The sequence below is a fragment of the Lonchura striata genome, chromosome 1 (assembly GCF_050655825.1).
Source record: "Lonchura striata isolate lonStrDom1 chromosome 1, ASM5065582v1, whole genome shotgun sequence".
Lineage (NCBI taxonomy): Eukaryota > Metazoa > Chordata > Aves > Passeriformes > Estrildidae > Lonchura > Lonchura striata.
Genome location: NC_140703.1, coordinates 108,158,215 through 108,174,647, shown reverse-complemented (window position 1 = coordinate 108,174,647; position 16,433 = coordinate 108,158,215). Strand labels below are relative to the sequence as shown.

Genomic DNA, 16,433 nt, shown 5'->3' with positions numbered 1-16,433 from the left:
ATTATTTTTGTCATATCAACTACTATCATCCTGTTTAATATTTCATTCAGATCCCTGCAAAGATTAAAACAGTACTGAAGTTCAGAGGCAGCATGCCACCATTTCACTATACATTCCACCTACAAGTAAGAATGTCGGCTTACCATTAAGAACTGTGTTCACAGGCAAAACAAGTCTCAGCTCTTACAACACCTACAGAAAGAAGTAAAACTCAAAAATTAGGTAACCATTAAAATGTATGTCAATGCAAATAAAGTGTAGGGAAATTTAAATTCACTCTTAAAATGCCCTATATTTCGTTGTGGTATTTAATTGCAGTCACAACATCATTGAAAGTAGCTGGGTGTATGGTAATGGGTTCTTACACTGTGCAAGTTTGAGCAATAAAACACTTTGGAATTGCTCTCAGCAAACAGGAAATGTCTGCTTCTCAAGTGCTGTAGCACACAGGGATACTACAGCATATATATTTAAAAAGTCTTTGCTAGCAAGACATTTAGGTGGACTTAACCATTTACCTGTACTAGTTTTGTAATGGACAGTAAACCTGCACTGATAACCAAAGATAGATGAGTCTGGTCTCAGCTTCTAGGCTTCTGCCAAAAATGGAATGATTATTCTTTGTGTATAGCTGTAAAAAGTACTGCACTTTTTGTCAACTCAAATTTATGCAAGGTTAGAATCATCCAGGAAACCAGAAGTGCATTATAGACAGCTTCACAGCAACCTCTTGAAGGAATACTAAATCAAATTATGCAGAATATCACAGAATTGTTTGTTATTCCTATAGCATTGAGCTCTCATGAAAGAAAAAGTATTTGTTCCTCTTCTAATGGATCAAGAACACTCTCATATGTAAGATTCTGTGATAATAAGTTATGACTGCAAAGCTCTTACCCAGATTAATTCAGAAGCAACAGATTAAATACATCTTCTGAAAAATATGCAGCATTCTATTCTGTCCTTTAGCTATTGAATTAAAAACAAATCTTAAAGTGGAACAACTGTAACTTGGTAGCATTCCCATTAGGAATATTAATGATTGCTCGGGAGAGAAATATGTAACAAGGTCAATTTGTAGTTAATACTGAAGGGTATTTTGTTTTCCAAAATGAGAACTTAGTGTAATCTGATTTGAATTATTCCTCAGACAATGCCATTTGCCACGGGTAAGAACCCTACAATTGTCACTGAGTAAGCATTTTAGAGCTGGTTGATGGACCACATATTAGCACACATTAGGTTAGAATCAGTGAATGCAAAGAAATCACATAGTAACTGATAGTGTAAAATGAAATAGTGATCTCTAACTCCTTGGCTTTTGTTCCCTACTGCCATCTAGAATGGAGAATATTGGATCAGTCATCAAAATTATATTTACATCAGTTTTTCTTCTTACAAGTAGCAAGAATATTTAAGCATCATGGTTATGAATTTTGTATGAACCTGAAAATGGTGTTAATAGTTATTTTGAAATTTTTAACATCAAAACATTACATGATATTCTATTTTTGATACTTTTTACATTTCTACAAATCACATAACAGATTGTATCTTTACATCCTTTGAGGCTGTAGCAGAGCACAGAAAGTGAGCAGCTGCAGCTTGTGCTACCAGGAGGAGCAGCTCTATGGACAGCAGCCTTGGCCTCCACAGCTCTTCTGCCATGCAGTCTACAATCACAGAACCAAAGGGCAATGCCTAGCCCAAGAAGAATTATTTGATCATATATAAATTAGGTGTATATTTGAGTACTTGTATTTGAAAGTGCATATGGTTTTGTGCTCCTGTTTTCATGGGTCATGCTTCAGACTTCAATGCCAGTACAGTGTGCTAGTTTTCCAAGAGATCCAACACTGTAATTAAAATTCTGTTTCTTGCACATTTTGAGAGTTACTGATTCTCATGGTTCGTACCTTTGAAATTTACTTTTCTTGTTTTAAGAACATGAATCTGTGTAAATGTAAATAATAGGAAAGCAATGACACTCAGCTTAGCTACAAATGGCTGGCTGGGGGTTGAAGACAGAGATGCTGAGGCAGAATTTTTGGAACTCCTTGGCCACCAGCAATCTGAAACAGGATTATCATATTTATGGAGAGAGGCTTTTCACAAGGGCAAGTAGTGATAGGACAAGGGGAAACAACCTTAAGATGAAGGAGGATAGGCTGAGATAGGGTGTTAGGAAGGAATTCTTTACTGCAAGAGTGGTGAGGCACTGGAAGGTCGTCCAGAGAGGTTGTGGACTCCCCATTGTGGATGGGGCTCTGATTAGCCTGGTCTAATAAGAGATTCCCAAATTGAAACTAAATAATCTTAAAGGTCCCTTCCAACCCTTAGCATTCTATGATTCTTCCAAACATATTCCTTCCTTTCCCTGCTTCTTAACATTGTCCAAAATTTTTATGAAATTCATTAACCCTCTCCCCAGCCTGTATCATGGATCCCACCAGCTCTTCCTTCTCCTCTTCAGACGATCTATAAGGACACCAGTTTCTCCCATGGCTGATTTGTGTCCCCTTGGTGGAATCCCTAGTCTCCCTCCAACCCTTCTTTACAATTCATGTGCAAAAGCAGTGAGGTTTGCCTATACAGCCATTTGAAAAACACATTTCATCTTTCTCAAACTATAATCCATACTCCAGTATGTGGGCAAGAGAGAGAAACTATATTTAATTCTACCAAAATAGATGAAATATGTATATTGGTAGTTATTATTTGTATGAATTGTGATTTGTTGATTTTTATAAAACAGGTTGGGAGTGGCATTTTTAAAGTATCTATTTTGGGTAACAGAGGGAAAGAAAATAGAGCCAAATGGTCAAGAAGCTGATTCCTAGTTGTCCTGGTAACAGTTGCTTTCCTTTGTGAACAGCAGGGGTCACTAAAAAGAAGGGTGAAGCAAAGAGGCTTTTTTTTAATTCTCCATTAGATTACTTTTCATATGTTTTCTGTTCTAATCATTGTATTAAAGAAAGAAAATTCTTGGTTCTAATTTGTTTGACAGATAATAAACTCCTAAGAAAAAAAGTATCTCCCTGATTACGGCCTAAGCTATAAATTATCTCTGCCTCTAATAAAAATAATTTATAATTCTTTTGTCAAATATAAAAACCTCTTTTACAAAATATTTTCATTGTCTTGTAAGCTTCTGTTGACATATAACACCATGATAGCCAAGAGTGAGCAAAGTTATTTCCTCTCTATTTGTTGTGATCATACTGTCATTTTCTCCATTATTTGCTGTTAGTGGAAGACAGTAAGACACAATTATTAATAAGGAGAAGTAAAAATAAAAATTTCCACCATTTAGAACAAGTCAGCAAGAGAATAACAACAAAGTACTTAGATGGTTTTTCAGTGTAATTTCACTCAACATAAAATGTAAACAAGTGCCTAATTCTTTCTCTTAGAAGGATGGGAAGTGCTGACCACACAAGGAAAGAAATAGAAGAAAACCCAGTCAAGCACCTTAGCAGGAGGAATCCTACAAGAGAACACACCAGAAAGATATGTTGCTTCCTCTGCTTCATATCTGTTCTGTGAGCTTATCTTTCAAGGAGTTTTTCTATTTATCTTTGCAGCTGGATGAGTTCAATTTCTCTCTCAGATTAGGACAGAAGTTTCAGAACAGCAGGTTAATCCTTCCTGCCTTCACGGGCAACTGAGCAAACAGACCTGTATCAACGTGGCTGTGTGTAAAATCGTAATTCTAGAGATTAACGCTGTCTCTCCTGTTTGACCTCCATGTTTCTCTTCTAGGTATGTTTGTATGTATGTGTGCAGTTATTTATTTATTTATTTGTCTGTTTTTTTGTTGTTAACAGCTTCTGTCCAAGGCCCCTGGGAGAGGGCAATCTCACCAAACAAAGTGCCGTATTATATCAAGTGAGTATAAAGAGTAATTCATTCCAGCTATTTTCATTTGTTATTTAAGAGGAGAGTTAGTAATTTTCTTAAATGATTGTGAACTGCTCCTATAGTGTCTAAATGGGAAGGACAAAAAGGAACAAAACCTGCAATATATTTCACAGAAGTGTGCTTGTTATCTAAAAACACAGTAGGATGCCCTGATTTGTAAGTTGTTTGGGTTTATGCTGCTATAAATCACCTGCAAATGAAGTCAAGCTTTGAGGTACCTGGATTATAATTTAAATTGTGCCGTTCCTCTCTGTGTGTGTATGTGTGGCAGGTTTTGCAAAACCAAACAAACCCCCAACATTCTGAATTGGAGTTGTAAATGTGATACATTAGGGGCTTCTTAACCCTATATTTTTAATGGTTCATAATAATGTAATTAATTAATAATTTTATTAATTTATAATGGTTTTAAATGCACATACTCAGTACTATGAATTCCTTTAGGGACACTACTTGGTAAAGTCCATAGCTGAGAAATTACAAGGGGCAAATTGTAACTTAAGTTCCTAAAGCCTAATCTTTTGGAGTTTAGCTCCTAAATTAAGCTAGATGCTTTAAAAGGTGTTTGTGCACAACAAATGAGAAAAACATTTTTTAAAAAATCACAATTTGGAAATACCTGCTTCTCATGCCCTAAACAAAGCCACCACACAACAACAACAAAACAGATGGTTTAATACTTTTTTCTTCTGTAAAATATGCTTTCAACTACTTATCCTACTTCTGAAGGAAAGAGGTGATGCAATGCCAGCTATAAACACTGTAGTACAAGTAACAGACATGGATGTTGTTTAATACACCTATTTCCATGGCTCCTCTTTATACTCCCTAAATGCTTTCCAAGCTTATCTAGTATCACTGGAGCCATTTGGTTAGAGAAGGCTCTTGCAGTGGCACTTCAGTTGCAACTTTCACAACAGGGTGAGCTTCCACAGCAGCCTTAGAAGTATTTGAAGTTATGCATGAAGGAAACTCTGTGGTGCAGTTCAGAGGTTCAGTTATACCTGGCTAAGCCTGTTTACTCTTGCATTAATCTTGTAAGTTTTCTGATGTTAGCATTTGGCTATGAATAATGGAACAGTCACAAAGAAACTGGAAAGCTCTATCAAGAAGGAGGGGCAGACTACCAGAGACAGGCTGGAAAGCAAGTCAATTCTCTGGCATGTAAGACTCAGTTTATGGCACTAACATGAAGGTAAAGATCCTCCTTTTCTCTTTCACATGGCATAACTTGCCATTATGGGGAGGGCATATTGTCAATTCTTAAAGTAGGCACAGAATGCACTTCATGCTGTGCTTGGCACCTCTGTCTGTGCCACTCACACCCAGCAGCCAGGGGTAACTGGCTAAAATGGCCAATGCTGGTTTTGCTTACTCTTTCCTACCTTTTAGTCTTCTCTTCTAGGCCATTTACAAATTCAATTGAATATATTCTGTTCACTTTGAAAACCATTTTAATAGTCATAAACAACTGTAGCATTATGCCATGGATCCTGATTTAGTATCCTGACAGCTACACTAGTTTGTCACAAATGAGTGATTCAGATTGCCTGAAGAATCTCTGTCACAGGTATTAACAAGCATGGGTTTAATATGAATTTATAAAAGTGCATCTCAGTAAAGTTCAACAACAAGGTTCACTCTATTAGTTGCTACATTATACAAAGGAAAATCAAGTTCAAATCTATTTGAAATTATTTACATATTGACCAAAGTGCCAAAGGGTAAGGTAGATTCTCCCAATGGGTCATGAGTTTCAGAGCAGACCCTCTTTCTTTATAAAATCCTGATGGAGCTTAGCTCTGGCTAGGTCCAGACTTAGTTTCAGACTTGGACAATGGTCTATGTCTAAAGGAATCAACTACATGGATTTCATTAATGTTTATTCAACATGCTACCAGCCACTTACCAAGGATCCATAAGTAAGGGGTCTCTCTACCTTGGGCAAGGAAAGATTTCTTAGTCTCAGGTGAAGAATCTCTGTCCTTGAGAGGAGTCCCATTTCCAGGGGAGGGTCACTGCTGTGCAGTCCAGTTGCAGTTTAGAGAATTTGAATTGGACTCATCCAAAGATTGGTTGTTTGTAGAAAGGTCTCTGCCTCAAGGAATAACCATGAGAGTTGTCCCAGGACAAAGGGAGGTCAGCCACGCTGCCCAGCAGGGAGAGCTCCCTGAGGCTATCAAAGCCATGGGATAAAGTGGTTGGCTTGCAGTTAACTTTAATACAGGAGGAAGGGTATGTGTGACCCTCCTTGTAGCCACAGCCTTCTCTGTTCTTTGATAACAGACCCTTGGAAAAGCCTCCTGCAATGCATGCATGACTCACACAATCTGTGTTCCAAGCTCATGTGCATCGACGCTCTCTGGGTCACTCTGCCCCTTTGGTGTTTCTAGAGGAGTTCTTGGCCTGGATACAGCTCAGGTCTTTACTTGCTTTGAAGCCTGTACCAAATTACTGTTAGTTTGGTTAAGGGGTCAAGTACATCTGGCATACATTACTAGTTTAATTAAAGTTTTAACTTAGCCACATCTTTTATAGAAAAACTTGCTGTCCTTGAGATGTAAAACAAAGGGGTCAAGTTTTAATGGATCTTACTGAGCTGATATATCTATTGCTTTCTCAAGCTATCCTCAGTCATTTCTTTATCTTTCATTCTCATCACTCATATTTCATATTTACAAACAACAAAATTGTTTTCTGTACCTTTTTGGTTTTTAAAATAAACACTTTTTTGGTCTTTGAGGTGTTACTTTTCTATTAATTAATTCTCTAAAAGAACTTCATGAAGGCTAAGAAGATACAGGTAGCATTTTCTTAATGTTTACATAATTTTCTTTCTGTCATCAATGCAGAATATTGGTGTTAGCCCTCTTCATCAACCAGATTTGCTACACACTTTACTGGTTTTCATTTTATCTCTTTTTCCTTTGATGCTTAAGTGTTTTATCTCATCACTTTCCCATTTGCAATGATATTGCACTCAATAATCTGTAAATCAGGCAGTACTTCATGCTAAGTCTTCAGCACCAACGTTTATTTATGGTTAGGTATCTTCAAGACCTGTGATTTTCCTGGTTAAAATTTCATTTGTATACAGTTTAGTAATCTGTAGCAACTAGTTGCTTCCAAAGTTTCAATAATTCCCTCTTGAGCTTATTCACACCGGTTGTTTTTGGGCTTTTTTTTTTGTTTCAAATTGTATTTGGGTAGGCAACATTGCCATGGACAATATAATTATCAACAGTGTACAACCTGCTTCAGCTGTTCCTGGTGTTTGGCATTGGATGCTTTCTTGGCATAGTGTCAGCCTCATGAAAATTGCCTTTCAATGGCCTTGCATCAGCTGCTGCATTTCCCTCCACCCTTTCATGTTCTTCCCTCCCTATGGAGATCACAAGCTAGACCAGAATTCAGCCCCAGTTTTCTCTTCCCCAGCAAACTGAGGAAATCTAGTTTTTGTGTTCCAGGACAGCAGAAGTATCCCAAGCTGCAGGTGGACATGACTGCCAGGGCACTGAGGTGCTGCTGAGTTAAAATACCCTCTGCTTTGCCTCTGGGGTAAAACATGTAAAATTGCTTGAAAACACATTCTATCCAAACCTTTTTGTTTTGATCTTTTTTCTCCTTGATATATTCCTTGTGTCTAGTACAGAATGTAAAGGTTTCATTAGATTACAGAAGGAGAGGACTATAAAAATATAGTTTTCAGTTTAATCAGCCCTGTTCTTTGAAGACCTTGATCCTGCTCTTGCTGCAGTGCAACCTGGAAAATGGAAAGGAAGAAGCAGGCACAGGCATGTCTGTACTCTTTATTAATGTTTTAGGTATTCATTAAAATTTCTAAATTTAAGCTTTTAGAAGACAAAACAGGCAATTACTGTACATTAGAAACCTGAAAAGCAAATGGAAGAAATGCACACCTCAAAGACTACTGAATATGTGTCTAAAGATTTTTTTTTAAAAGTCTCAAATTCTAAAAAAAGGAGATAATAAAGGTAGGGAGGCTGCAGATTTTTACATTGTAAATCAGGTTAGATCACATTTTAGCATATCTCACCCCCTGATGAAAGGGATCTCAGGTGTGCATGCATGCACATGCATATTCTTATCTTCCAATCACACAGATAGAGGAGCTGCTCCAAAGCAGTGACAAGTAACAAAATCAAGTGTCTACTTTCCATTTTTCAGCACCAGAAGAATTATTTGGACATGCTGCAGCATTCAATCCCTCTACAGTGTCTGTCCTCCCAGGGCACAAGGGGACATTAAGCAGATCTGCTCTGAACCATGTTTGCATCTCTCTTGTGTGTCTCTTATCCTCTGCAAACTTGTCCATTACTCGGTGTTAGGAGATCTCTGTTGCCTCGGATTAAAGAGGAGTGGGATTGAAGTCTGCAACATACATTCTCTCTAAAAAAATATTCGGTAGTCTTGCCATCGTGAGTGTGTTGAAATCTAAGAGGTGTGACTTCTATATTTGTACTAATCTTTGACATTATTCTTCCTCAGTTTATCTAGCTTGCCAGTTAATAGTGTCTGTCTTCATACCCTCTTGCTGTGCCCATTCTTTTGAAAGATTTAAAATGTTTCTGCAAAAAATACAGTAGTCTTTCAGTGCTTCCCACAAAGGAAACCTTCCAAGTTATTTTCCAGCCAAGCTTATTTTCTTATACAGATTATAGCAGTTCACTGAACTTTGTCCTGCTGAGGACAAAGCTGGATTCTCAGGAGCACAGCTTTGAGTCCTTGAGAAGATCCATGTGAGCCTCTGTCTATAAAGTAGCTATGCAGTGAGCTAACTCCAAGGACAAGGCATCTCCACTTGCTCACTCTCTTCCACATTGTAGTTTCCTATGAGAATATTTGATTTGCATTTAATGTATCAGCTTGTGACATACATTTTTGGTAGTTTTAGATCCTTCGTTCTTTTCCTATGTCACACTGGAGATCTTGCAGGCCAGTTTCTATAAACACACTTCTTTGTTGTCTTATTTTTTAATCTCCCTTTCAATTGTTGTTTAACCATGCAGAATTTCAACACAGCTTAGACCCCTGAGTTTTCATTGTAAAAGCAAACAGATTAAAGCCATGATTCTCTTACTTTTGTTCAACTTAGAGACAGGATAAATTAATGTATCTGAATTAAATTCTGCTAAGATAAAAAGTGAAGAGATGCTGTTCTGAGAAAATCACTCGGGTTAATTGTTTCTTCTGCAGAATGTAGATAAGTACAAGACACAAAAGGAAGTAGGAAATATCTGCCAGGCGGAGCAGAGAGAGTCATGGAGAACCATAAATAAATAATGTATGATTATGTATATGTAGTGAGTGAAGCTGTGAGCAAGCTACGAAAGCCATGTGTATGGCTGACAGTAAACCTATCTACCAAATATTTTAAAAAAGTATTATTTTCACATCTTAAAAGCATAGTTATTATGTTTTTTTCCTGTCTTTCATTTCTGAACTCTACATAGCAAAATTGAAACTATTGTGAAGGAAAGAAAAAGTACAATACTTTTCCTTTGCCTTTATGTGATGTAAATTCGTCATGCTGTCTGGCATAAAAAACTAAATGATATTTCTTAGAGGTTTGTCCAACCACAGAGATTTTCTTCATGATTTGTGGGGTTGTGAAGCCTTGGTTCCAAAACTTGTCACTAAAATTTAAACTCAGAGTGTAAATAAATGAGAAATCTTGAGCCTTTAACTACCTTTATAATGAAAGCAGAGGTTATAAACAGATGTGTTCCTGCTGACTGAGCGAGAGCACTCAAAGAAGATATCGTGGGTCTGCTCCTCATTACCATCTGTCAGCAGGGAGTTACTGCCCTCACATGAGGAGCAACTGAAGGGGATTTAATTTGTTTTTAAATGAATTATAAGTACTCAGCAGCAATTTTATTGTATCCTAGCTGGTGTGGGAGCTAAGGGCAAGGCTGTAACCTCTGATTTGGGGCAGTGAGTGAGGGAAACCATGTTCTTTCCCTCCATGAACAGAGTGCCTGTTGTGGAGGGTGGAGAGCAGCTTCCTTGGGTGCCTGCACAACACCTGGTCCTCCTGATGGGACATTGCTCATGGCTAAGTGGAGACTAAAGCTCCTTAGCTTTGTTTTCCGATTCATTCAGTGCAGATGCTCATCAAGAGTATGTAGTGTTAAGCATTCCAGAGGGGTTAAACAATGCAAGGATAATTTTTGCACAGGTTAAATCTTAAAATGTATTATGCAGGGAATGAGCTGGGTAAGAATTTTGGATGGAATCCGACTTTCCTATTTTCTTAATTAAAGGGAACATATCAACATTTAAAATCTATTAAATCCAGCTAGTCATTGCTTTCCAGTTCTGGGACTAGGAGATTAATATATGAACTGTTTTTATAGGCAATAGTGTGAAAAAGTAAACTTTTGGTACTGTACAAGGAGTTCATTTATTTATAGTGTAGCAGAATATAATCACATAACCTTAAATATTTTACTTATATTGTTTCTGAAGTTATTACATTTATTGTAAGCTAAATGTGATTTTTACTTGAATTTTACTTCATTTCTATTAGCTTCATTTTACTCCAGTTGTTAAATGTAGCCTGACTATACTTAACAACTGAAGTAAATGAATGAAAAATTACATAGCCAATATAAGCTTTACAAAATTGAGTGACATCTATACAATATGGTCCTATTTTATAGAGTATATGCCAAATCTTCCATTAAAAAGTAGATTTTACAGCTGCTCCTGATAGCTAAAATGTATTGCTATCTACTCAAAGCCCATCTTTTAAACAGTGTGCTTAATAAGCAGGATTCTAAAATAGGAATTATGTTTGATTTCCACTGGAATGCTTTGAACTTGAAAAGATTAGACACATTAAGGAAAAAAATAGAAAGATTTGCCTGTCAGAATTTTCCTTTTTTTTTTAAAGATCAATTACGTACTTAATTTAGATGACAGACAAAAAGGAGACAACTTCTGACAACTGTCCAATGTAATTTTCAAGGAAATGGAGAACAATATCTTAGATTCCTTACAAATTCATGTTATATCAAGAAGTCTCATACTTCCATTTTTTTTTTCTCCAAACACTGACAGCATCTCCAAAGCAGCACTTGTCACATCCATTCCCTGCATTGCCCTTGGTACAGTGTCCCTTCTATTGCAGCCAGCTCCATAAATAAGACAATTTCTCCATTTTACATAAGATAAACTCCATCCATATAATAAGGGAGTCAGCATTAAACTAATCCTGCTTCAACCTTTTTTGTCTTCTTTGTGATCTCATCAGTCTAAAATATGGCAGGAGTGTAATGTCTAATTGTGCATTAGGAGAGGCCTCAACACCAGTGAGGAAGCAGCGGGTATGGCCAGGTAGGATTTACATTTCCAGCCCTGTTTGCTGGTGATGCACAGCTTTGGTCGGCAGAGGAACATTCTCATGTTGGCACCTGAGGCCACACAACAGCCCCGAGCTCACTGAGTGCAGAATCCACCACGCCAGCTGGGCTCCCTCTGTCTGCCTTAGTGCCTGTCTGTCAGGGCAAGGTCAGGTGTTTTCCTGGATTCTTGTACAAAATTAATTCATGCATCCTGCTGAACTGCTCTTGAATCTATTCTTCCTCTGACCTTCTAAGATGCCAGCTCTCCTGCTGACTGTAATGAGTTTGTATTTTTCAGAATATTCTCTACCTGTCTTTGCAAAAACTTATTGCCATGAGAGATTTGCTTAGTCTTTACTTACTGAATCATGATTATGGATTATTGGGCCCATTTTTCTCCTAATGGGATGCCTTGCAATGATTTTCTTTTCTTCTTGTCAAGTAATAGCTGAAATCAGTTCTGTGTTGCACATCAGTCCTGTGATATCTTTATCTTCAGATCCTAAATATTGAGAACTAGTTTGTGTATATACTACACTTAGGAACCACATATTCTAAGGGACACATAAAAATATTTAATTGAGAACTGTATAAATGTCAGTAAGGTTGCAGTTAGAATTAAGGAAATATTCTAATGAATAGATTAAGAATAATGAAATAATCTATATTCATTTTGCTTATTTCTCATCTGTTTCAAAAGTTGAATTTTGATAGATAGATTATAGTTTCAAATTTGATCTTTAGGTTCGGCAGCCTCCTGCATGCTACTTATTTGTTTTGAATTTCAAATACTCATCAGATAAACTTTAATATTAGGAAATCTCTGGCTAGACAATTTAAGAAAAACAAACCATAAAAAATGCATCTCATCTCTGAATGAATTGCTTTTCTTCCAAGTAATTTTTGTAACACAAGCATTCATGGTATTACATTTTCCATGGAAGTTGAGCTCAGAAAATGAGATAATGGTACAAGCAGCACCCTTTATAGAATGAGCCTAGCAGGGTCACTGAGTGGTGTCTACAACCTACAGAGTGGAATAGTGAGTAGATGTCAAACTTTGCTCCTTATCACCTACCCACTCTGTTTGTCAAGGTCCTCCCTCCTCTTTTCCATAAGGACCAAAATTTGTTAGCATAAATTCCATATGTAGGTGTAAGTTTGGGAACTTGAAGGGCGCACAAACTCAATACAGCAATAAATTACTAAGAATTAAGGTTGCCCTAAATACAAAGTGCAAAGTTGTTAGTATGAGTTTTCTTCTTCACTTATGTACTTCACACTTGATAATGTGAATTTATGCACTATTTTGTTAATGAAATATAATGGTCAATTTGAATTGTGGGGTTTAATATTAATTTTTTTATGCAGTAGGTAAAGGTTTTTAAAGACATCTAAATATTTTAAACTATGATAATACAGTCTCATTCAGGTATTTTATATTTATCTAGATGTCTGCTAGAAAAGTTTCTATTATTTCAATGTTTAAGTATTAGATATCTGGCTAGTATATAACCCAGACTGCCTTTTGAATTTTATTATGTACTTGTCTCTTAGTTTTCTTTATCAAAATATTTTTTTCGGTTCACTACTGCAGAACTAATACAGGAGTAGAGGGGTGAAGATACATTTTTCTGTGCTTCATTTTTCAACAAATTCAACTCAATTTTTTCTTAAAAGCTTCATTATTGGAGAAAATGTTGTAAAACCTTTCATGCTTGAGGGTTATGACACCCTGCATAAAGCATACTAAGAAAAATTGTTAGAAAGAAATGTTACAGGCATGGAATTAAAATGTAAAGAGTAGCTAGAAATTTAGTTTTGCATAGGAATAGATAACTTCATACAAACACCTCAATTATATAAGCAACTTGGAGCACCATGATAAGATTTTAATCATAACCCAAAGCTTTTCTAATTGAAACATGGGTGTTATATTTTGTTAATTATTAAGAGACACTTCTGCAGGAGGAGCTTGGTCATAGACATCCCAGGGAGATGTTTGCTAAAGGGTATAAGGTAATACAAACATATTGACCTGAAAATATGGAATAAATATGAGGAAGATAAATAAAAAGAAATTAAATTTCAATTGAATAAAAATACTGAAATACTAAAAATACTGAGATACTAAAATAATTTTTGCTTCCAAGCACTATGTTCCAATACACCATTTGCCATCTTGGGGGTTCTATTAGCAAAGGGATACACAATATGACATTGTAAAGAGTGTGGCAAAAAGTGAACAGATCCTGCTGCATGCTAAAACAGAAAAACTGCACCTTCATTAGAAAATCAGAAGCTGTATATGTCCTCCCAGATCAGAGATTTTTATCTACTGTTTCATCTTCAATTTAAGTCTGCTTAATTGCTTTTAACTTTAGGACTTCATCAATGGCAATGCTCTTAGGTGACTTTACCTGTGCACCTTTTTTGAAAACATAGGAAAAGAAGTGAAAGCAATTGCAAATGTGACTTGATGCAACAACAGCAGCTGCAGTAAACAGGATACAGCCATAAAGACTGGATATGTCCCTAAGGAAACCAGGGTGTAATTTAGTTTCCGATATAAACACAGAGAGAATAACAATATGAAACAAACTCATAGGTGAATATTCCCTCAATGAAGTGTTCCCTTGAAGGTCTAAAAATGCAAATTTGATAGAAATCTTAATGTTAAAAAATACATTATGTGCACATATATGCATTCTGTTTCTCCTGGGACTCCCTCTGCTCAAACAGTTAAGGAATATTTGAAAATAGTTTAAAGCAAAATTCTCATCAGTGAGAGTTTTTTTTAAAATCTGTTTACTGAGAATCCCTGGAATGTATAAATCATTACTGCATTTGATAAATGTGAATAAACAGCTAAACTCAGGAAGCTCTGAAGTAAAGAAGCTTACATTTATGGTAGTTTTTTTTACATCTTGATTACAGTGTTGCATGTCATTAATTTGCATTTACTTCTGTGCTTGAAAGCATCCTCTACTTCTATTTTATCACCAGCTCCAGTCATACTGCAATTGCCAATTTTACTGAACAGATTTTGTTAGTAAATGAGAACTTCCAGTGTGAAATACTTTCGTGTATATTAATCAGCTTTTAGCTACTGCATGATGTTCAATTCTTTTTTTGCTGTGTTTTGCTGATCCTTGACTATAAAAATATTGTCATTGAATATTAAAGTTTGCTTTCATGGCACAGTGTTGATATTCAATGTCTTCTGTAAGACAATGCAAGTTCAAGTTCATTAATAAATAATTCTGAAATTTTACACAGTTTAAAACATAAAACTAAACTCTGTAGCTGAACTATCATTCAGAAATAGTCACCAACCAAACCTATAGGCTTTGGGTTTTTTTTTAAATATAAACCCCACAGTGATGGTTTCAATCAGTATAGAGGATTTGCACTTATAATTCTGTACTTTCAGAGGCAGCTGAAAAGCACTTAGCTATAAATTTTGTTTGGATTCATATGATATAATTTTCTTGAGGTAGCCCTAAACGAAAATCTCAATAATCTTCAATTTTAATATGTTTGGATTTTGGCTTTCTGGGGGTTTTTGTATGTTTGCTTGTTTATGTGGTTTTCATTTCTTCATGGTTTTTGTTTCTGTTTTGGTTTGTGGTTTTTGGGAGGTTTTTGTTTGGGTTTTTTGGGAAGTTTTTAGGTTTTGGGTCTTTGTTTCTGTTGTTTGGGTTTTATGTGAACAACATTTAGAAATTTGCAAAAAAAAAAAGAAAAGCAAGAAGGACTACTCAACCAATGACAAACCATATGGTCTGTCCCCAGCAAAGGAAAGCATATTCATCAAGCTGCTGCCATAGTACTGTGCAGCAGTAGGAATTGAGAGAAAATAGCTTGTCACAGTGAGGGAAATAGAATTGAAAAGAACTGTTTGAAGGAGAAAAGTCTTGTTTGCAAAAAGTTTCTTTGAAGTAATAGCAAGTTAGAGATGGTATATTTCACAAGAAATTAGAATAATGACACCTGGGACATCAAGTAGCTGGATATTAGAGAACAAGTCTATTTACTTAACTTCTTCGGTCCCTTTAAACATTTGGACCATATCAAAATGACTTGTTTAGGACTTTGGATTTCTAGTGATGTATTTTCTTTGAAGCTTATCTGGTCCTTCTTTCCTTACATGGAAATTTCTGTTCAGGACTGCCCTTGATATAACAAAATAAATCTTTTCTCTGACACTGTTCAATATGCAGAACATTTCCCTCCTTCTTCTTGGAATTTCTGTCTTTTTCCAGTCCATATTTTTTTCCTGCCCAGTCATGTCTAGCTTCTGTTCCATTTTCTCCTTAAAACAGCTCTTAATAAGGTCACTAACAATTTCCTGTTGTCCAGTTCCAAGAATCTTTTCAGTGTTCACATTCTTCTAGGTCATTCCACCACTTTCAACAAACCATCTTGCTGATGTCCTTTCATGCCTTCTCTTGGCTTGCTGTCAGGCTTTCCCTTGTAATAATTTACTGTTTGCTTCTTCCGTATCTTCTTTCTTATGCTCCCCTTGCAGAGCCAGTGTTCCCACTGGAAACATTGCCTCCAGCCCACTACCCTCTTTATTCTACTTTCTCACCTCTCCTTTCAGAGTTTTGTTTAATTTAATTATGCTGATGACTTCTAAACTTGTTAATTACAGTTTTCTTTCCTGTATATAGCATTTGCCATTAGATGGTTATTAAATCCAAAGCTCAAAATAGATGCTTTCTCTCAAACACCAGTATTTCTGTTGTTTCTATTATTTTACACAATGTTTTGCTGCCTCTGTTGGCTATCCCATGCACTTTATATCTACTTATTCATTTAGTGTTGCCTGTCCTTAAGATAATTTACCTCCTTTTCCAATATTAAACAACTATATTTTTTTTTCTGATTCTCTTCTTATGAGAGATTTTGACTTGGTATTCAGTCACTCTGATTACCAGTAATCTAATTCAACCTCAGCCATTATTGCCTCATTAAAAGATACTGTGCTCACTGTATTAACAATAGTCATAAAATGAATTGTAATGGCTCAAAAATTTTATTGCAAAGAGTATGAAATATGTGAGAAAAACTTAGAAGTTTTTGGAGGCACTGTTACTCTTTGCATCACCTAATTCCAAATTACAGTTTGGAGCATTG

General features: G+C 36.1%; 1 protein-coding gene across 18 annotated transcripts in view; it reads left to right on the top strand.

Annotated features, from left to right (window-relative positions):
* DMD (dystrophin) overlaps positions 1–16,433 on the top strand; it is a 1,148,985-nt gene that overhangs the window by 1,029,291 nt on the left and 103,261 nt on the right. For all 18 annotated transcript variants that reach the window (XM_077781657.2, XM_021553010.4, XM_021553014.4 and 15 more), the window contains one exon: positions 3,828–3,888. In XM_077781657.2, the coding sequence (XP_077637783.2) occupies positions 3,828–3,888 (61 nt within the window). The remainder of the gene's footprint in view (positions 1–3,827; positions 3,889–16,433) is intronic.